At 43.2% G+C, this 22,537-nt stretch overlaps 1 protein-coding gene across 5 annotated transcripts in view; it reads right to left on the bottom strand.

Moving 5' to 3' along the window:
• Positions 1–1,417: 1,417 nt before the first annotated feature.
• Positions 1,418–22,537, bottom strand: part of pcbp3 (poly(rC) binding protein 3) — a 78,272-nt gene continuing 57,152 nt past the window's right edge. For 4 of the 5 annotated variants that reach the window (XM_060930345.1, XM_060930343.1, XM_060930342.1 and 1 more), the window contains 2 exons: positions 7,690–7,859; positions 1,418–1,472 (listed from right to left, as the gene is read on the bottom strand). In XM_060930345.1, coding sequence (XP_060786328.1) covers positions 1,418–1,472; positions 7,690–7,859 — 225 coding nt within the window. Of the gene's footprint in view, positions 1,473–7,685; positions 7,860–22,537 lie in introns of those variants that run through there. The other variant, XM_060930346.1, reaches the window with a different exon arrangement.

A 22,537-nucleotide genomic window follows, 5' to 3' on the forward strand; every position in this document is an offset into this window, starting at 1 on the left:
GTCGACTTATTGCCTGTTTCACCATTTTATGATTTTGCCTGCCGTTCTGGATTGTTTACCTGTCTTCACTTTTATTGATAAACACACCTTCTGCACTTACATCCATCTCCCAACCATCTCTGACAGAATCCTTCACACTCCCTGATAAAGAGAATTCATATTCACCTGTTCATACATCATGTTAATGTTGTTACATAATGTTAATGGTGTAAAACAGCCACAGTCATTGGTGCAGTTGGAATGTTGTTCTCAGACTGGACTCGGATCAATTGTGGACTTGACTCAGACTTGATTTGAAATTTTTTTTTAATGGCTTGGACTTGACTCGGACTTGAACACTGGGGACTTGAGACTGGACTCGGACTCAAGATTTAGTGATTCGACTACAACACTGTACAGAAGATCCGGTATTTTGAGCCCATCTTCAACCAAAAATTGCTCCAGAGAAATGACATGTGTAGCCTTCACGTCACAGTCACCAAAAGAAGACAATGCTTTGGTTGCTCACGTCCTCAGGATGGAGGGCCATTGAATTCCCAAAGTGGCCCTGAGAGGGACACCGCTGGGATCAAAACACTACCCGGAACATCCTCATCACACATGACACAGAGATGCATCTTCATTAATGATCTGAAAACTCTGGACGTTGCATGGGATGAAGCCAAAGGTGCCGTGAGTGAGCGGAAATGATGACGGGATCTTAACGCCTGATGAACTACTTCCCAGGAAATTAACGAAGTCTAAGTCTAAGGCATGTTGTTTCCAATTAACATGTTTAAGGTAGTCTCTTAAAATATCAAGATGCACCATTAAAATAAAAGATACATCTTGAAATAATGAGATATCTTAAGATAATGAGAATAATTATTAAAAAAACCATAATGACAATATCTTGAAATAAGAAAATAATACCTTGAAATAATCTTGAAATATTAAGATTTTGAAATAACTGAAAAAAATCAATACCTTGAAATAAAGAGATACTAATGTGACACACACACACACACACACACACACACACGCACACACACACACACACAAACATCTTCAACTAAAAAGATGATAAAAGATAACAAGATAAACAGGACGTAATCTCTTGAAATGGCGAGTCATTAAGTCAAAAAAATGTATGTCAAAAAGTACAGGTATGGTGCAGTTCAGGGCTATTTAACTAATCTATCAACCAAAAAAATAAAATAAAATAAAATAAAATAAAATAAATGACAATCCAGAAGAAGCATTCAGCATGCTGAAACACTACTGAAATACTACATAGCACAGGATGTTCCTATTCTGTTACGTTATTTCTGTATACACAAATTTATCTACAGGTAGAGGCTCAGGGAAGGCTGGGACATAACGTTAATGGGGAAAATGGCTGCTGTTCGCTTCAGATAATGAGAGTAGATTTGAGGCTTCAGGATGTAGTCATTGATGAGGGGTCAATCCACATGGCTGCCACATCTCTGAACCTGTCAGCGGAATTATGGGAAAGCAATATCCATTAGTACATCCCCCAACGCTGACCTACAAGGCACACACATCCTCACACATGACTCTGACACTGCTTGTCCTACTTGTTCTGCTTTACAGAAAACATTGCAACATAAAATCTGTCTGCATTCCAGTACTGTATTAAAATGCTTTCATACACTTGCCTTGTCTCTTTTCAAATGCAACAGTCTGAGCTTCAATAACTAACACACTGGATCAAAACTATCTATGTATTGTGTCAAAATGGAATTTTAAAACTGGTTAAAAATGCATCTTCATCAAAGACATTTCATAGAAGTGAATATCAGGGACGGATCCAGCCCAAGAATCTGACAGATGCACATTTGCAGAAATATTTTCACTCATTTTATCAAATCACTATGGACTTTCACAGGGGCGTAGAGCACGCTGAGCCAGGTAGTGCCTCAGCCCACTATTCGCCCCTGAAGCCCGGCGCAAGCATGGCTCGCTGAAAACTTTAATACAAGCCCTGGCTCCAGCCGCATGCGCACACCCGGATTTAAAAATTCATAATTGGGTTACCAAAAGTCCTAGTCCTGCCAAACTTTACAGGCACCTCCCCCTCCCAGAGACCTTTCGAAACAGCCCAGGCTCGGCCCGCTACAACTGCAGCCTGGCCTGTTATTCGCCCCCAAATCCCCTGTGCGAGCGCGGCTCGCTGAAAACTTTAATATGAGCCCTGGCTCCAGCCGCATGCATGCAGGGATTTAAAAATTTATAACTTGGCCACCGAACGTCCTAGCCCTGCCAAACTTTACAGGCACCCTGGCACGGATTTATGGAGGGGGCACCCGGAACACGCATCCCTGTCCAAAAAAAAGGTTTTAGTATTGCAGATACTAAGATATGCCTGCCGTTTTGTATTTAATTAATAACATTCAAAAAAAAAATGAATCATTATATGGGATTGAGCCTAAAAGTTTATGGTCTAAAGTTATATTCAATAGTAGTTCCGAGCTTAGTTTTTTTTTTTGCTCATGACATGAATGCAGTGAAAAGCAAGCTGGGTGAGTCCTATTGGATTGGAACTTCGTGCATTGACATAATAACATACTGTATTCCCGGACTACGCTGTAGACTACATGTAAAGGGTGTGTGCCCTCTTTTTATGTTTATGGTATCATTAACACGCATGTTCACAAGCAAAAATTATAAGATGCTGCAGCAGGCTTACTACGTATACACACACACACACACACACACACACACACACACACACACACACACACGTGTCGGCTGTCCGAATGCTACTGTTTGTATTCATTAATAGGGAGGGTATCTCTGTACTCACTATACCCTGTGTATGTACATGGGACACGTGCCACTTTAGGGGTGAGTCTCACTTTGATTTTTATGACAGCGGCTGGATAGGTCTGTGAGAGATGTTGATTTTTGCTGCGGCTCTGAAGAAAATCTACTTGAAATCCCCTGAATCTTGGGAACAGAGGCCAAGTTTACATTAGACCGTATCTATCTCGTTTTCTTCGCGGATGCACTGTCCGTTTACATTAAAACGCCTGGAAACGCCGGGAAACGGGAATCCGCCAGGGTCCACGTATTCAATCCAGATCGTGTCTGGTCCGGTGCTGTGTAAACATTGAGAATACGCGGATACGCTGTGCTGAGCTCTAGCTGGCGTCGTCATTGGACAACATCACTGTGACATCCACCTTCCTGATTCGCTGGCGTTGGTCATGTGACGCGACTGCTGAAAAACGGCGCGGACTTCCGCCTTGTATCACCTTTCATTAAAGAGTATAAAAGTATGAAAATACTGCAAATACTGATGCAAATACTGCCCATTGTGTAGTTAAGATTGTCTTTAGGCTTGCCATCCTTCCACTTGCAAGTGGTAAGTGACGCGCATGCCCGACATGCACTGAGATCACACACACAGCGGCTCAGTCCCGAATCACTGCTCATGCACTCCACTCGCGCGCTCTGTGAGCTGCACAGGGCCGGAGTGCGCACCCTCCAGAGGGCACTCGCTGTTCAGGGCGGAGTGATTTGGAGCGCAGGATGCCTGCGGAGCCGAGCGTATCCGTGTATTGGCGTTGCTGTGTGCACGCGAATCGTGTATTGGCGTTGCTGTGTGCACGCTAATCGTTTTAAAAATGTTAATCTGATGATCCGCTGATACGGTCTAATGTAAACCCCACCTAAGACTTATGATAGGACTTTTTCACATGCAACTCACACAATCACTGTATCGTTATCTCAGTCTGTTAGATTCAGGAGCTCAGATTGCAGTTGCTGACTTTGTATTATAGACATGTAACTCTTGCAGTCTTTGTTTACAGTTATCTTGGTATTAAGCTCTGTCTGAAGTGGCCACTTACATTACATTTACAACATGCCTCTGACAGCTCAAAATGTATCTCCGGGCATTTAAAAACTGCAGAGTTTCTGGGGGCCCATGGACCCTTGGCCTTACTGGGTTGATGCCCCCCCTTCCCATTTTCCTGGGTCTGCCCCAGGCACCTCCCTCTCCCTGAGACCTTTCGAAACAGCCCAGAAATGGCCCTCTATGACTGCAGCTCGGCCTATTAATCATGGTGAATTTCAAATTTCAACCTCTTTCTGGAGCATTTTATTGGTTTGACCTAGATTCTTTGTCTCAGGTCACGCTATACAAAGCATCATGAGAATACAGGGAATTAGGTCAGGTAAACATCACCACTTACCACAGGTGGTCAGATCCTGAACCATTGGTCTGTTGGTTAAGCGTGGCTATAGCCCATGTCTCCAGCTAGCGGTAAAGTAAACAAATACCCCGTGACCAATTCCATGTGGTGCACATATATTTCTGACCGATGCACATGCATCGGTTCCATAAGTCTGGATCCGTCCCTGGAATACCCTTGCCTTTTAGCAAGCACATGAAATACAGTACTGTGCAAAAGTCTTAGGCACATGTAAAGAAATGCTGTAGACCAAAATGGCTTAAAAATAATGAGATGAAATGAAATGTGGGGCGGCATGGTGGTGTAGTGGTTAGCGCTGTCGCCTCACAGCAAGAAGGTCCTGGGTTCGAGCCCCGGGGCCAGCGAGGGCCTTTCTGTGTGGAGTTTGCATGTTCTCCCCGTGTCCGCGTGGGTTTCCTCCGGGTGCTCCGGTTTCCCCCCACAGTCCAAAGACATGCAGGTTAGGTTAACTGGTGACTCTAAATTGACCGTAGGTGTGAATGTGAGTGTGAATGGTTGTCTGTGTCTATGTGTCAGCCCTGTGATGACCTGGCGACTTGTCCAGGGTGTACCCCGCCTTTCGCCCGTAGTCAGCTGGGATAGGCTCCAGCTTGCCTGCGACCCTGTAGAACAGGATAAAGCGGCTACAGATAATGAGATGAGATGAGATGAGATACAATGAGTGCAGTTTTATGCGGAAATGAGCTGTAGGTTTAACTGAGCATCTTACAGAACCAGCCACAGTTCTTCTGGACACTTTGACTGTCACAGTCGCTTCTTAATTTTGCACCAAAACCCAGTAGCTTTCATTATGTTTTCTGCTTTAATCTGAAAAGTGCTCTCTTCTGGAATATGCTGCTCAGATACAGACCTTTTTTCTGTAACATTTAATTTTGTGCTGGAAAACGAATGTTTGGACTCTAAAATGTTTTTTGTACTGACTGGATAATGGAGAAGTCATAAAATAAAAATCTATAACAAAGTTTACATGAAAAAATAGGCTGCCTAAGACTTTTGCACAGTACTGTATATATCTTACCACATACTGTACCTCTTTAGCTTTGGGTTATATAATTTTTTTTGAATATAGCAAGAGTCCTGAGGTTCACACTGTTTCAAATCCATCCATCCATTATCTGTAACCGCTTATCCTGTGTAGGGTCGCGGGCAAGCTGGAGCCTATCCCAGCTGACTATGGGTGAGAGGCGGGGTACACCCTGGACAAGTCACCAAATCATTGCAGGGCTGACACACAAACAACCATTCACACTCACATTCACACCTACGCTCAATTTAGAGGCACCAATTAGCCTAACCTGCATGTCTTTGGAAGGAAGAAACCCACACAGACACGGGGAGAACATGCAAACTCCGCACAGAAAGGCCCCCATCAGCCACTGGGCTCAAACCCAGAACCTTCTTGCTGTGAGGTGACAGTGTTAACCACTACACCACCATGATGCCCTGTTTCAAATACAGTACTGTGCGAAAGTCTTAAGCTGCTTTTACATGGGCAGCAGGAACAAGTTACACCCAGAACAAGTTATGCTTACTTTCTTTTGTGCTCACTCTTTATTGGTGGCAAACTGGAAGTTAGACAGGTGAACACAAACGTGTCCATGGACAAATCAGTGATCAGAAACAAAATGGTGGGCGATAATGAAAGGCATGCTTTCAAATTTTTCAACATTTTTATGGCTCTTATAAGAAAACAACAATGATGAAGGATCTAGAACATAAACGCAAATGCACAGCGCCGCATCAGGATGCTCAAAGAACATCAATGGTGGGAGAGAATTGCTTTTATGTTTATGTTCATGACAGTAGTTCCTTTCCTCACCCAACTGGTACAACGCTCAGTCTGGAGCTACAGTAGGTACGAATTTGCTGCAAAGCGGTCTTATCCGGATGATAAATTACCCAGATGAACGCTACTGTGCATGCATAACCCCTCCTACTTGCCACCGATTGTGTTTAGACAGTAAGCAGGAACAAGTTGCACCCAAAGCAAGATGTTCCAGGAAAAAGTTGCACCACTTCGAAAAGGGGAGCAAATTGCAACCACCGGCATCAACTTGCTCTGAAACAAATCATATTTAGACAAGCAGTTGCACCAGGGCAACTAGTTTGAGTGCAAGTGCCCAGGTAAAAGACGTTTTGGGAACATCGCATTCAAAGAAATGCTGTAAAGCAAATATACCTTCAAAAATAATGGCATTAAATGTTTCTACATTAAAAAAAAAAAATACTGTAACGAGCAGTAAACAGGGCGGCACGGTGGTGTAGTGGTTAGTGCTGTCGCTTCACAGCAAGAAGGTCCGGGTTCGAGCCCCGTGGCCGGCGAGGGCCTTTCTGTGCGGAGTTTGCATGTTCTCCCCGTGCCCGCATGGGTTTCCTCCGGGTGCTCCGGTTTCCCCCACAGTCCAAAGACATGCAGGTTAGGTTAACTGGTGACTCTAAATTGACCGTAGGTGTGAATGTGAGTGTGAATGGTTGTCTGTGTCTATGTGTCAGCCCTGTGATGACCTGGCGACTTGTCCAGGGTGTACCCCGCCTTTTGCCCGTAGTCAGCTGGGATAGGCTCCAGCTTGCCTGCGACCCTGTAGAAGGATAAAGCGGCTAGAGATAATGAGATGAGATGAGCAGTAAACAGTCATACATGAAACAAAGTCAGTATTTTGTGTGATGACCCTTCACTTTGTCTCCGGTACAGTGAGAGCAGTTTTATGCGGAAATGAGCTGTAGGTTGGGCGGCACGGTGGTGTAGTGGTTAGCGCTGTCGCCTCACAGCAAGAAGGTCCTGGGTTCGAGCCCCGGGGCCGGCGAGGGCCTTTCTGTGCGGAGTTTGCATGTTCTGTCCGCGTGGGTTTCCTCCGGGTGCTCCGGTTTCCCCCACAGTCCAAAGACATGCAGGTTAGGTTAATTGGTGACTCTAAATTGACCGTAGGTGTGAATGTGAGTGCGAATGGGTGTCTGTGTGTCAGCCCTGTGATGACCTGGCGACTTGTCCAGGGTGTACCCCGCCTTTTGCCCGTAGTCAGCTGGGATAGGCTCCAGCTTGCCTGCGACCCTGTAGAAGGATAAAGCGGCTAGAGATAATGAGATGAGATGAATGAGCTGTAGGTTTTACTGAGCATCTTACAGAACCAGCCACAGTTCTTCTGGACACTTTGACTGTCACACTCGCTTCATCATTTTGCAGTAAAACCCAGCAGCCTTCATTATGTTTTGGTCTCTTGTGTAATATGCTGCTTTCTTTATGGACACATTTAATTTGCATTGGAAAACTAATGTTTGGAAATCTAAAATGTTTTGAACTGAATCGATAATGTAGAAGTCATAAAATACAAGTTTGCACTTAAAAAAAAAATTGGTTGCCAAAGACTTTTCCACAGTCCTGTAGGTTTCCTGCAGATTTTTGCTGTATAAGATCGAAGGAGAGCTTTGACGCTTTGACTCAGCATGGATGTGGAGGGGCCGAGGTGCTTACCTTGCATTAATGAGGTACTGGGCAAGGCTGATGTTGGCGGGGGTTCCTGTGATGGTGATCTGGCGTTCTGACGACCCTTCCATGGCATTAGCAATTTTGATCTGTGCTCCAGACATCTGACGGATTTCGTTGATTTTGGTTCCCTGGCGCCCGATTATGCAGCCTATTAGCTGGGAAAAAATCGTGAAGGTTGTTGAAATGTAAAACCACATTCTGGGAAAGAGACCAGGAGAGCTTACTGATTGGACCAAAGATTATTTGGTTGAAGTGCAATGCAAATTTGGGTTGATTTCATGAAATGTATATTTCAAATATTCCCACTGCATGATAGAATATTACAGAGTTCCTTACACACACTGGTACAATTTACTCTCACAGCCAGTGATAATAATCAATCAATCAATCAATCAATCAATCAATCAATCAATCAATCAATCGATCTCATCTCATTCATCCATACATCAATCTCCACTCTATCTGTTAGTCTGACACCGGGGTGCCAATAATAATAGTGCATGTGTTTTTGTTGAAAATAATTATTTCTTGATGAGGGATTTGTTTTTTCTCTGAATAAATTTATTTCAATTAAAGGTTGGATTTTTTTTTCTCATTTTTTCACTGTGAGATGAAGCGACTTCACCAAAAGGTGTTTTTTCCCCCAATCATTTTTACTAATCTTTACAAAGGGTGCCAATAATTGTGGAGGGCACTGTATAGTGATGCTTATAGGCTTTGTGCATATAGCCTGGCATGAACAGTAATGTACAATAAGTAAGGGAAAAAAACAAAACACAATGACAGGGCATGCTGTTACAGGAAAATAATCAACCTGGTACAGTTTTATTCTATTTATACCACAGCAGTTTTCCAACACTATATTTTTTTTTATTGAGCATGATGTATGTTTTATCCAGCGTAGAACATTCATGAAAGAACATAGTTCCTGTAATCACTTACATTATAACAGGTATAAGCTGTCATTCTCTCTCTCCTTCTCTCACAAGTAATAAAAAAATGGAGCTTTTAAAGTCCTCAAGATATTTCTGCGTTGGAAAACTTAATGGTACAGCTTTACCTCTGACTGTTACGTAGCATGACACTGAAGACTCTTTCCAAAAATACTTAATAAATGAGTCCTCACATACTTCAATACATTCATCGTCTATTTAACAGTCATTCCACGAAATTGAGTCATACATGAGCTGATAGTTGACGAGGCACGTAGCACCGAGTCGGCTATAAGCCATGTATGATGAGATTGAGTAGAATAACTGTTTTATTCTATCCACATTTACTGGATTTTGAGAAATGGAGCATTTTTATTTTTTGCAAATTCAATAAATAAAAGCTTTATACAGGGCGGCACGGTGGTGTAGTGGTTAGCGCTGTCGCCTCACAGCAAGAAGGTCCTGGGTTCGAGCCCCGGGGCCGGCGAGGGCCTTTCTGTGCGGAGTTTGCATGTTCTCCCCGTGTCCGCGTGGGTTTCCTCCGGGTGCTCCGGTTTCCCCCACAGTCCAAAGACATGCAGGTTAGGTTAACTGGTGGCTCTAAATTGAGCGTAGGTGTGAATGTGAGTGTGAATGGTTGTCTGTGTCTATGTGTCAGCCCTGTGATGACCTGGCGACTTGTCCAGGGTGTACCCCGCCTTTCGCCCGTAGTCAGCTGGGATAGGCTCCAGCTTGCCTGCGACCCTGTAGAAGGATAAAGCGGCTAGAGATAATGAGATGAGATGAAAGCTTTATACAAAACATCTGACAAAATGATTTCCACTTAGAATGTAAACAAATCGGCAAAATGACAGGAGTAATTTGTGAAAAATGCGATACTTTTATTCCTTTTTTGTGATTTTGTTTTCGAGCAGTTTTTATTTCATCCTTGGTTGGTTCAGCAACACGATCCGCCATTTTGTTTTTTTCTCTACTCATGGTATATGAGCCGATAGCCTAGTAATAGAGTAGCCAATCAGAGCGCATGATTGCTCATATCCAGTGAATGTGGATAGAATAATATCAGCTATATAAACTACCTGTTTATGTGCAGTGTTCATCATACCAGTTGTTATGAAAGAAACTACAACATTTTAGAAAAAGTGCATTCATAGAAACCTGTGATTTATCTTGCAGCTGCAACTACTGTCAGAGCTGCCTTGACAGAAAATTAATCAACACCTTCTGACCAATCAGATTTAAGAATTCAGTAATGCTGTGTTATAAAAAATTCCATAAAGAAGTAGAAAAATCTGTGAAAAACAAAACACAAACTCAAATTGGAACTGTATTATCACTGGATATTCCATCCATCCATCCATCCATCCATCCATCCAAATCTCCTAACTAAGGTGGTGTTTTCATTAGACCGTATCCGTCTCGTTGTCGTTGCGGATGCACTGTCCGTGCACATTAAAACGCCTGGAAACGACTCCACAGGCGGAACAGTTTGAATCCGCCAGGGCCCACGTATTCAACCCAGTACGTATCTGATCCGGTGCTGTGTAAACATTGAGGAACGAGGAAACGCTGTGCTGAGCTCTAGCTGACGTCGTCATTGGACAACGTCACTGTGACATCCATCTTCCTGATTCGCTGGCGTTGGTCATGCCACGTTGGTCATGTGACGCGACTGCTGAAAAACCTTCTCCTCTTTAGTCCCAATGACACGGCGTCCCTGATTTCCATAAAGAACTTCAAATTTTGATTCTTATGCTCTCTCACACTCTCTCGCTCGCTTGCTCTCTCTTTCTCTCTCTCTCCTCTCTCTCACACTTTCTTGCTCACTCTCTCTCTCTCACTCGCTCACTCAATCTCTCACACACTTTATGTGCTTGCAAGTGGTGAGTGACTTGCGCATGCCCGATATGCACTGGGATCATGTGACGTGCCGTCTAATTAGTCATGTGATTAGCGTATCCGTGTATTGGCGTTGCTGTGTGCACGGGGAACGGTTTTGTTGCGGGCACAGAAATTTTGTGTGTGTACGCGAATCGTTTTAAAAACGTTAATCTGATGATCCGCTGATTCGAAATAATGTAAACAGGGCCTAAGTGTGATTCTTGTGGATTGGTTCCAAACTATGTATACAGGAAGCAAGTTCTGGCTTCAAGATGACTGCTACTAATGCTAGCATGTATAGTTTATCTGCTTATAGATAACAGTGCATTATACAGTGTGAGAAGTTATATCAACAGGTCTGTTAGAGATGCTGAACAACCTACTATGGTTTGAGATGAGTGTATCATGATTCAGAGATGTAGTTTGCAAGTTGCTTCCAATCGTCCCCACATTTTTGCAACATTATCCTTGTATCCCCAGCACAAAAGTGAAAAAGACAGATTCAAATACTAAATACAGTATCAGTCAAAAATTTGGACACGCCTTCTCATTCATAGGTTTTTCTGTATTTTTGACTATTTTCTACATTGTAGAACAATACTGAAGACACCAAAACTATGAAATAGCGTATGGAACATATATGGAATTATGTGGTAAATAAAAAAGTGTAAAAAAAAAAGTTTCATATTTTAGATTCTTCAAAGTAGCCCCCTTGATGAACACTTTGCACACTATTGTCATTATCTTAACCAGCTTCATGAGGTAGTCACCTGGAATGCTTTTCAATTATCAGGTCTGCCTCGTCAAAAGTTAATTAGTGTGATTTCCTGCCTTCTTAATGCATTTGAGATCAAACAGTAAATCTCATCTCATCTCATTATCTCTAGCCGCTTTATCCTTCTACAGGGTCGCAAGCAAGCTGGAGCCTATCCCAGCTGACTACGGGCGAAAGGCGGGGTACACCCTGGACAAGTCGCCAGGTCATCACAGGGCTGACACGTAGACACAGACAACCATTCACACTCACATTCACACCTACGGTCAATTTAGAGTCACCAGTTAACCTAACCTGCATGTCTTTGGACTGTGGGGGAAACCGGAGCACCCGGAGGAAACCCACGCGGACACGGGGAGAACATGCAAACTCCACACAGAAAGGCCCTCGCCGGCCCCGGGGCTCGAACCCAGGACCTTCTTGCTGTGAGGCAACAGCGCTAACCACTACACCACTGTGCCGCCCAAACAGTCTCATCTCATCTCATCTCATCTCATTATCTCTAGCCGCTTTATCCTTCTACAGGGTCGCAGGCAAGCAGGAGCCTATCCCAGCTGACTACGGGCGAAAGGCGGGGTACACCCTGGACAAGTCGCCAGGTCATCACAGGGCTGACACATAGACACAGACAACCATTCACACTCACATTCACACCTACGCTCAATTTAGAGTCACCAGTTAACCTAACCTGCATGTCTTTGGACTGTGGGGGAAACCGGAGCACCCGGAGGAAACCCACGCGGACATGGGGAGAACATGCAAACTCCACACAGAAAGGCCCTCGCCGGCCCCGGGGCTCGAACCCAGGACCTTCTTGCTGTGAGGCGACAGCGCTAACCACTACACCACCGTGCCGCCCAAACAGTAAATAGTAAATAATAAAAATACAGCAAATGGCCCTATTCAACAACCGTTAATCCATATTATGTCAAGAACCGCTCAGCTAATTAAAGAGAAACAACATCCATTATTAGTTTAAAGCTAGATGGCCTTTCGATTTCATAAAATCGGTGAAATTTAGTTCCCTCAGAATTTGGTCACTGTGATATATGTTTATTTTTGTAATATCTAAAAAAAAAAAAAAACAGGCTATTCTGTGGTTGGGAAGTTATTTAATTTGAGGGGATTCCCTAGCAAATAATGTGCATGAAATTGCTCATTTTGCGCAGTCAAGCAGACAGAGGAAGTCCATGTGCACATGCGCAGGTTTACCTTTGACCGTGCACTGACGTGATAGTTCCATCATTCTGTCGCCAAACGAACAGCTGATCACACCGAGGTGCTCGCCGAGCGCTGATCTTTACTAGTTTGGTCCTGCGTTTCCTTTCCTTCGTATATAACATAACGTCTTTTCTTCTCACTTTCCATTACTGTAGTCAGTCTTTCACGTTTCATTCACACACTCATGTCCTCCATTTTTCTCTCCTGTTTCAAATTTGTATCCCACAATGCCTTGAGCGAACGGGGAAAGCTCACCACGTGATGCATGATGGAGTATCTTGTATTGCGTCATGGTGAAGCAGGAAAAAATAGCAGAGAATTTTTGGCCACATGGAGATAAATTCATTAATTGTTCTATTTTTAAAAAATAATAATAAAATTGGAAGTCTGTGATTCGAATTCAGTAGCTTTCGGTCCACTGAACAAAAATAATTGGGTGTCGGGGAAAATTACTTTTATGACCTACACTTGAAAAATCTGAAAGGTAGTACAGTTTTAAGACATGAAGTGACTTTTAATTAATTAATAAAAAGGAAAAAAAATTGAATTTCAAGGCGGGTCCAAACTTTTGACTTGTACTGTCTAAATTGTTTACCACTCCAGTTTAAGAACATAAGGGCTTTTTAAAGAAGTGAAGTTTTGTCAAGTTTTGACATAGACCTTTTACAAATTCTCAAAAAAAAAAAAATCCTGATACAATGGACAATGTCGTGACTGTTTACATAAAAGGTTAATGGAGTTTCTTCTGTGAACTAATAGCAAAAGTAATTCTTAATTCTGGTTGGTCAAAAGCAAAGCAAAATACAGGTTTACACTACCGTTCAAAAGTTTGGGGTCACTTTGAAATTTCCTTATTTTTGAAAGAAAAGCACTGTTCTTTTCAATGAAGATCACTTTAAACTAATCAGAAATACACTCTATACATTGCTAATGTGGTAAATGACTATTCTAGCTAAATTCTACTAAATGTCTGGGTTTTGGTGCAATATCTCCATAGGTGTATAGAGGCCCATTTCCAGCAACTCTCACTCCAGTGTTCTAATGGTACAATGTGTTTGCTCATTGCCTCAGAAGGCTAATGGATGATTAGAAAACCCTTGTACAATCATGTTAGCACAGCTGAAAACAGTTGAGCTCTTTATGGCCCTTTTCCACTACCCTTTTTCAGCTCACTTCAGCTCGCTTCAGCTCACTTCAGCCCGACACGGCTCGCGTTTCGACTACCAAAAACCAGCACGACTCAGCTCGTTTCAGCCCTGCTTAGCCCCTAAAACTCGCACAGTTTTGGAGTAGGGCTGAAGCGAGCCAAAGCGAGCCGACTGAGGCTGGAGGCGTGAACAGACACTCCCCTGTGCACTGATTGGTGAGGAGGCGTGTCCTCACATGCCCACACACGCCCCGCGAGCGCGCTGGGATCTGTAAACACCGCAAACCCGGAAGAATAATAATTACGAATTACGAGAATTTCTGAAGCCTTATGCGCCTCGCCTCATCTATACGCTCTTGCCAGTATCTGTTGGCGTTGTCGGTGACAACAAGCCACAGCACCGAGACCAGCAACACTAACGACTCCATGTCCTCCATGTTTATTGTTTACTATTCGGGTCGTGAGACTACCGCTTAAAAGCTCACTGAATCAGTGACATACAGAGCATCGTGGACGAGTTCGCGGAGCGCAAGGCTCGCCGTATGCCCTTCAAATAATGCGCGCAGTAGGCTATTGATGTTTTATTATGAGCCATGTACAGTATGTCGCCTAATGTTTTTTTGTTTCTGAGTTACATGTTCGTTTGAAGGACTTAATGTACAAAATAACATAGTTGCACCCCGTAGTGTTGAAATTGGTAAACACAGTGCATTCAGTGAGGTTTGCACCGCCCTCCTTTTATTTCTGACTCTTCCTGTCACCACTCTGAGCGCTCATTCGTATGCCCTTCAAATAATGTGCGCAGTATAGGCTATTGATGTTTTATTATGAGCCATGTACAGTATCCTAATGTTTTTTGTTTCTGAGTTACATGTTCGTTTGAAGGACTTGATGTACTAAATAACATAGTTGCACCCGGTAGTGTTGAAATTGGTAAACACCGCAGTTGCGGACATTTTGTAGCCTAAAATGATGTTATGATAAGCTTTAATAAAGGGCCCGGTCATTTGCCCCGCCCCCGGCCCGGCTCTGACTTGTTCCGCCACTGTCACTGATGTCACTGTTTGCGCTGCTTAACGACATCACATGACGTCCACCCACTTTCGCTAACTCCACCCAATGTGTCCACCCACTTCCAGCCAGCACGGTTCAGCGCGGTTGTAGTCGAAATGCAACTTCAATAGCCCCGCTCAGCCCGACTCAGCTCGACTCGGCACGGCACGGCTCAGCCGCGTTTGTAGTGGAAAAGCGGCATTAGAGAAGCTATAAAACTGACCTTCCTTTGAGCAGATTGAGGCTACATCCACACGACAACGGCAACGAGATGTTATTTAAAAATATATCACGTCCAAATGGGCAACAATCAGTAAAATATCAGGTCCATATGGCAACGCAACGCTTGCTGAAAACGATGCAATACACATGCCACACCTCTAGGGGCGCTGTAAGACGGTCCCTTCGGGGACACCAGAACAACAGAAGAAGTAAGGACACATGCGCATAAACTATTATGCGCGAGACTTCATATTAGCCACAAAGTCAGGAAAATCTGTTTGTAAAATTACATTATAATGACCAAATACAATGAAAAGTATTTTTCCAGTCTCACCTGTGAAAGGTAATCCCATGTGATCTCGTTTGGACGGCAAACCTGTTGGTACAGTTAAACGCAGCTAATCTTTATTCTCCGCTTTGACCTTTCCAAAATGGCGGCGAGGATGACGTATGATTCTACGCGGAAGGCAGCGTCTTTAATGGTCCGGAATAAATTGAATGATATACGTTGATGGATTAATTTGTTGTTTCTCACCTGTGAAAGGTAATCTCATGTGATCTCATTTGGACGGTAAACCTGTTGGTACAGTTAAACGCAGCACATGAATCTTTATTCTCCGCTTTGACCTATCCAATATGGCGACGAGGATGACGTATGATTCTATGCGGAAGGCGGCGTCTTTAATGGTCCGGAATAAATTGAATGATACACGTTGATGGATTAATTTCTTCTACGCCCTTTTTGAGGAATGTATTGTAGGACTTAAACCCACATCTGAAGAGGTGAGATCGCTCCTTTTTTTTCCCTATTTTTGCTGGCGGGATTGACTCTGCCCTAAGGGCAGAGTCTCTCTCTCTCTCACTTTGCACCATTACACAATAAATATTCACAGTGAAAATATTTTGTAAGCGCATTTCATGAACCAAGTTATAGGATTTGTTGACAACTCGCATCGAGTTCGTTACACTTCTACCCGGCGTGAAGCACTCACAGTCATGTGGTTGTGACGTCATCGTAAACAAATCCGTTCTACTCATCCAGACGACTTCACAACGGCAACGTTGCCAGATCTTTCCACTCTGGAACCCGTTCTCAAAAAGATTGCGTTTTGGGCACCCAAAACGCCGGTGCCGTGTGGACGCCAGGCCTAAATGATAAGCAATTGTATCGGAGTCACCTGAATCCGTTGCCGTGTGGACAGGGCCTGAGTTTCTGGAGCATCACATTTGTGGGGTCGATTAAATGCTCAAAATGGCCAGAAAAATGTCTTGACTATATTTTCTATTCATTTTACAACTTATGGTGGTAAATAAAAGTGTGACTTTTCATGGAAAACACAAAATTGTCTGGGTGACCCCAAACTTTTGAACGGTAGTGTATATTAACGCATTCCTTTGAATACATCTTTTTTTTGTAGACTTGTATGGTGGATGAAAGGAAACAAAATGTGTAATTGTTGATATGGGTTTCTGTGAGGAGACTTTTTGGAAAGAGTCTCCAGTGTCAGTGCTTTGTAAAAGAATTGCCTTCTTAAAGTGTTTGAGATCAAACAGTAAATACTAAATAATAAAAACACAGTAAATAGCCTTATTCAACACCACAACTACAGTAATCCATATTATATCCAGAACTGCTCAACTAAGTAAAGAGAAACGACATCCATCATGAGTTTAAGACATGAAGATGTGCTTTAATTCATAAAAATAAAAACACCATAATAATTAGAAGGTGTGTCCAAACTTTTGACTGGTACTTTTGTTGGTCATGGCTGACTGATTGCATTTGGGATAATAAGAACATTGGCAAAATTTTATTGTTAGCCAAACACTCTTTATAACCACAATGTAATAAATCTCAGAGTTAACATTGTGTTGAGAAATAAAAGGTGAGATTCCTGCTCTGTGTGGCTTTACAACTTCCTTGTCTGAGCCTCACAACAACTAAGGAGGTGTTTACATTAGACCGTATCAGCGGATCATCAGATTAACGTTTTTAAAACGATTCGCGTGCACACAACAACGCCAATACACGATTCGCGTGCACACAGCAACGCCAATACACGGATATGCTAATCACATGACTAATTAGACGGCACGTCACATGATCCCAGTGCATATCGGGCATGCGCAAGTCACTCACCACTTGCAAGTGGAAGGATGGCAAGCGAACACCTTCTCCAGCAGATAAACACACCTGGCTGTGATGTTCATGTTCTCACTGAGTTTAAGCGCCTGAAGGAGGTAAATAAGTTGAAATGTGTAAATAAACCTCAGTGCGGCTCAGCGCTTCCTCTTGCGCTCCAAATCACTCCGCCCTGAACAGCGAGTGCCCTCTGGAAGGTGCGCACTCCGGCCCTGCGCAGCTCACAGAGCGCGCGAGTGAAGCGCACGAGCAGTGATTCGGGACTGAGCCGCTGTGTGTGTGATCCCAACGCCAGCGAATCAGGAAGGTGGATGTCACAGTGACGTTGTCCAATGACGACGTCAGCTAGAGCTCAGCACAGCGTTTCCTCGTTCCTCAATGTTTACACAGTACCGGATCAGATACGAACTGGGTTGAATATGTGGGCCCTGGCGGATTCAAGTTGTTCCGCCTGTGGAGTCGTTTCCCGGCGTTTTAATGTGCACGGACAGTGCATCCGCGACGAAAACGAGACGGATACGGTCTAATGTAAACACCACCTAAGACATGACACAGCAGGGGTGCTCAACTGTTTTGTAACCAGGCCCTGTGTCCGAAATCGCTCCCTACTCACTATATAAGGCACTATGTAGCGAGGATGCCATTTTGTAGTGCTGTCCAAAATGATAGTGAGGATTATTTACACCCTATATAGTGCACTCAAAGTATCCCACAATGCATCACGAAAAGTAGTGTACAACCGATGGTCACTAAACAAAGCAATATATCTCATCATGCATTGCGGTCATGTTGAAAGAAATCGGATTAAAAGTCTCAAATTTGATTTAATAAAAGGCAGCAGCAAAGAAGAAAGTATTCAGCCTTGATTAAAAAAAAAAACTGAAAGCTGCAGGTACTTTGTATTGATTAATGTGGGAAATACGCTCAGTATAATATGGATTTATCACAAAAACACACACATGTATATATTATTTTGAAAACCCACCAGCCGGCTGATCTGGAACGTTTTAATTGTGCGACAGTAATGACGTAAATACCAGCGCGACGGACTAGTGTCCGAAAGTGTTTTTTCATTTTACCAATGAGCTCACTATATAGTCCTCTATATAGTAATTCCCTATATAGGGAGTAGGGAGTAGTGAACGAGTGAGCGATTTCAGACGCAGGGATGGATCTTTAACTGTAAAACAAATTCCACAGATCCACCGAGTACAGTTATTTCATTTATTACATTATTCAAATGTGCACTGACTGTTCACTGCCGAACATATCCCACCCTGAGACAAGTGCCATAATAACAAGATCACTAGAAGGCCCAAAGTGCAGACTTTAGTCTGCAATGAAATCCCCCCCAAATGTGTGAATAAAGGTGTGTTCACATACCGTATATACCGGTACGATAGTGGTATAACTATCAATACAAAGTATACCGGTACAGTTTAGTGCATCTGTCCACACTAGCGAGAAATGTTTGCGGTTTTCTTTCACGGTAGTTGAAATGCGCGTGCGCGAAATGTTTCCATGGTTACCGAGTAACTTCCTTCCGAGAATATGGCGGATGAAACAACGTGTGTGCTTTTTATTGTCAATGTACAGTCTGTATTTCTGGTGGTCATTTATTCAGTCGAATCATATAAAACGAGCGAGGCAGTTGAGAAAGAAACAAAGAAAACGAATCTCCTGTTCCAACTGTTCCTGGCATCGCTCATCTCCCCAAAGCTCCAACAAACACATAACTTCGTCTTTGCTCCATGTAGCTCCATGATCGTTTTGAGCCATTTTGACGTTTTATTTACAGCTGGAAAGCACGTGCGTATTGTATTGTATGAATAACCCGGAAGAAGTAGGAATGGTTCATTGCGCATGCGCATTATATTTGTATCGATACAGAACCGCTTCATCTGTCCACACTACAGCGAAGCGCTACAGTACCGATATTGTACCGGTACGAAACCCACACATTTGTGGGTTTCGTACTGATACAGTTATACCGCTACAGTACCGGTAAAGTTGCTAGTGTGGACAGGTGTTACGGTACGAAAGTAGTATCGTATCGGTACAAAATCCCTAGTGTGGACAGGGTATAAGTCTAACATACCACTAACTGCCTCCCATTATTGTGTAAAGAAGCCTAATTATTGAGCTGTGTCCCTGCCAGCCCTCCACCTCCACACACAGGATATTCTGCAGGCCAGCAACTCTGATGTGCCCTTTTGTAAGAATCACTGGCCATAAAAGGCACATACCAAAGGCACATAACCAAAATATTTGCCATTTTTCCACTATAACATTTGTAACAAAAACCGTGCTGGCATTTGACAAGGGCATAAGACAAATTGTGTTACCTGAGAAATAGCCTCTGATGTGCCCTTTTGTAAGACTCAATGGGCATCATACAATTTAGATTCGATGAAGGAAGGGAGGGGAAGGGAGAGTCGTAAAAGGTGTGAATGTTGTGGGCGAGAAACAACCATAAATAGGGAATGCCTGGCACGCAGACCCAGACTTCATGGCTGTCACAAATGCACATGTCTTGTACACAGCATGTACAGGATCCAAAGAAAGTCGGCAATTGTTCATGCTGGAGCTTGGAGAGGAACTTCAAAACAGGCTTTTGCAGGAAAAGGCACAAGGGGAAGAACACAAACAGCAGTGTCGTGAGATGAGAGTTCCTCAGAAGAAAAAGACACAGTGCCAGGTGCGCATACTCTGCAATAATAACAGAAGCACCGAACTTTGTGTACGCTGCCGCAAATACACCTGTGGCAAATGTAGGAAAGACTCACCATGGGAATGTGGAAACTGCTAGATGGGACAACTGTATGCAACATTTCTGTGCTTTGTATAGCTTCCATATGTAATGAGCCTGCTTTTCTTAGTGTGAAATAAACATTTATTTTCTTCCTGAAGTTATAGCATCTGTTTGTAGCTTTTCCAAGCTGAAATTGTGTTTTTTGAGGCACTAATTCCAGTCCTCTGTCCTCTGACATTGTGAGCTTGGCAGAGTAAATTGTCATTGAAATTGGGGTGTAACCTACAACCAAATTACCATTCATGAAGGATTTAGTATGTCCCTTCCTAAAATGACAGGCCATTATTAAAATAAGTGTTTTTATGACAAATAGAAAGCATTTCTCGGATCAACTGACAAAATAAGGTGAATGTGTACATCTGTTTGTTGGCTAAATAAAATATAAAATGAAAAATGGTTACTCTTAGGCTACATCCACACGACAACGGCAACGAGATTTTTTTTTTTTTTATATCGCGTCCACATGGGCAACGGATCAGTCAAATATCAGGTACATATGGCAGCGCAACACTTGCTGAAAATGATGCAATACACATGCCACACCTCTACATGCGCTGTAAGACGGTCCCATCGGAGACACCAGAACAATAGAAGAAGTAGGACGCATGCGCATAAACCCCTTCTTCTGTAGCATCAGCCACATAAAGTTTTGATTATTAATCAGTAGCGTAAAAGAGTATCTATTGTCTAAGACACTTATTTATATTTCATATTAAAAAGTCTATGTAAATTAATACATAGAAAGCCTGGCCAGGCGCTGAACGTTCTTCTGCCTTCACTTTAAGAGAAATTCAGGGCGAGCATGAGCCTAGGTTCTTCCCTCTCACTCACCCTGTCACCGTCACATGCACACACCTTCTCACTCCCTGTCCTATGGTTATAGTCCCTTTAAATCACGTGCTCGTTTTTTGAATGGAGAGGCGGAAAGAGGAATGAATGGGGGTAGATGGAAGCCGGTACGCCAACATTCTGATATCCTCCAGAATTCTTTAATGGTCCTGAATAAATTGAATGCTACACGTTGATGGATTACTTTGTTCTTCTATGCCCTTTTTGAGGAATGTATTGTCAGACTTAAACCAACATCTGAAGAGGTGAGATTGCTCCTTTTTTTTCCCTGTTTTTGCTGGCGGGATTGTTTTTGTTTTTGGAAAGCGCACGGGCGGTGCGCGGTTTTGGTTATACCGCTTCCGCAGTGTTTGGACTAAAGACTCTGCCCTAAGGGCTATTCTCTCACTCTTTCTCTCTCACTTTGCACCATTACACAATAAATATTCACAGTGAAAATATTTTGTAAGCGCGTTTCATGAACCAAGTTATAGGATTTGTTGACAACTCGCATCGAGTTCATTACACTTCTACCCGGCGTGAAGCACTCACACTCATGTGGTTGTGACATCATCGTAAACAAATCCGTTCTACTCATCCAGACGACTTCGCAACGGTGCCGTTGCCAGATTTTTCCACTCTGGAACCCGTTCTCAAAAGATTTCATTTTGGGGCACCCAAAACGCCAGTGCCGTGTGGATGCCAGGCCGAAACGATAAACAATTTTATCAGATTCACCTGAATCCGTTGCCGTGTGGAAAGGGCCTTAGTACAACACACACAACTCAACACACAGTATGTTGGGCTGATCAGAGTTCATTCAAACAGCAGTTTGGCCTTTGTCATTACAGGCAGCAACCTCAGTGGGGGGTGGAGAGGCTGTTCACAATACAATGGAGACAGCACCTTGAGAGGAATACACAGTTTTTGCAGAGGGGAGGGGGCATGCAGCAGAAGTGAAAATCTCTGGGCCTGCTAGTGTTAATTATTCATGTCACCTGTCAGGGTTTACGGTCATTTAGCACAAAAGTATTTTCGCACAAGCCATTTAGCACAAATCCAAAGTCATTTAGCACAAATCCAAAGTCATTTAGCACAAATCCAAAGTCCTATCTAAAACAATGGGATAGATGGCGAAGATTTTTAAGCTTAACAAATTATATCTTGTGTTATTAAATTGTTTGGAGAGAGGATCGGTGACTAACTAAAGCTGTGTTCACATATATACCGGTACGATAGTGGTATAACTGTATCGATACAAAGTATACCGGTACAGTTTAGTGCATCTGTCCACACTAGCGAGAAATGTTTGCGGTTTTCTTTCACGGTAGTTGAAATGCGCATGCGTGAAATGTTTGCGTGGTTACCGAGTAACTTCCTTCCGAGAATATGGCGGATGAAACAACGTGTGTGTGCTTTTTGTTGTCAATGTACAGTCTGTATTTCTGGTGGTCATTTATTCAGTCGAATCGTATAAAACGCACGAGGCAGTTGAGAAAGAAACAAAGAAAACGAATCTCCGTTCTTCACTATTTTATTCAGCGAAGACAGTGAAGAAGTAGGAATGGTTCATTGTGCATGCGCATTATATTTGTATCGATACAGAAGCGCTTCATCTGTCCACACTACAGCGAAGCACTACAGTACCGATACTGCACCGGTACGAAACCCATACATTTGTGGGTTTCGTACCGTTACAGTTATACCGCTACAGTACCGGTATAGTTGCTAGTGTGGACAGGTGTTGCGGTACGAAAGTAGTATCGTATCGGTACAAAATCCCTAGTGTGGACAGGGTATAAGGTGACCATCTGTCCGG

This window comes from Neoarius graeffei, chromosome 9, assembly GCF_027579695.1.
Source record: "Neoarius graeffei isolate fNeoGra1 chromosome 9, fNeoGra1.pri, whole genome shotgun sequence".
Classification (NCBI taxonomy): Eukaryota; Metazoa; Chordata; class Actinopteri; order Siluriformes; family Ariidae; genus Neoarius; species Neoarius graeffei.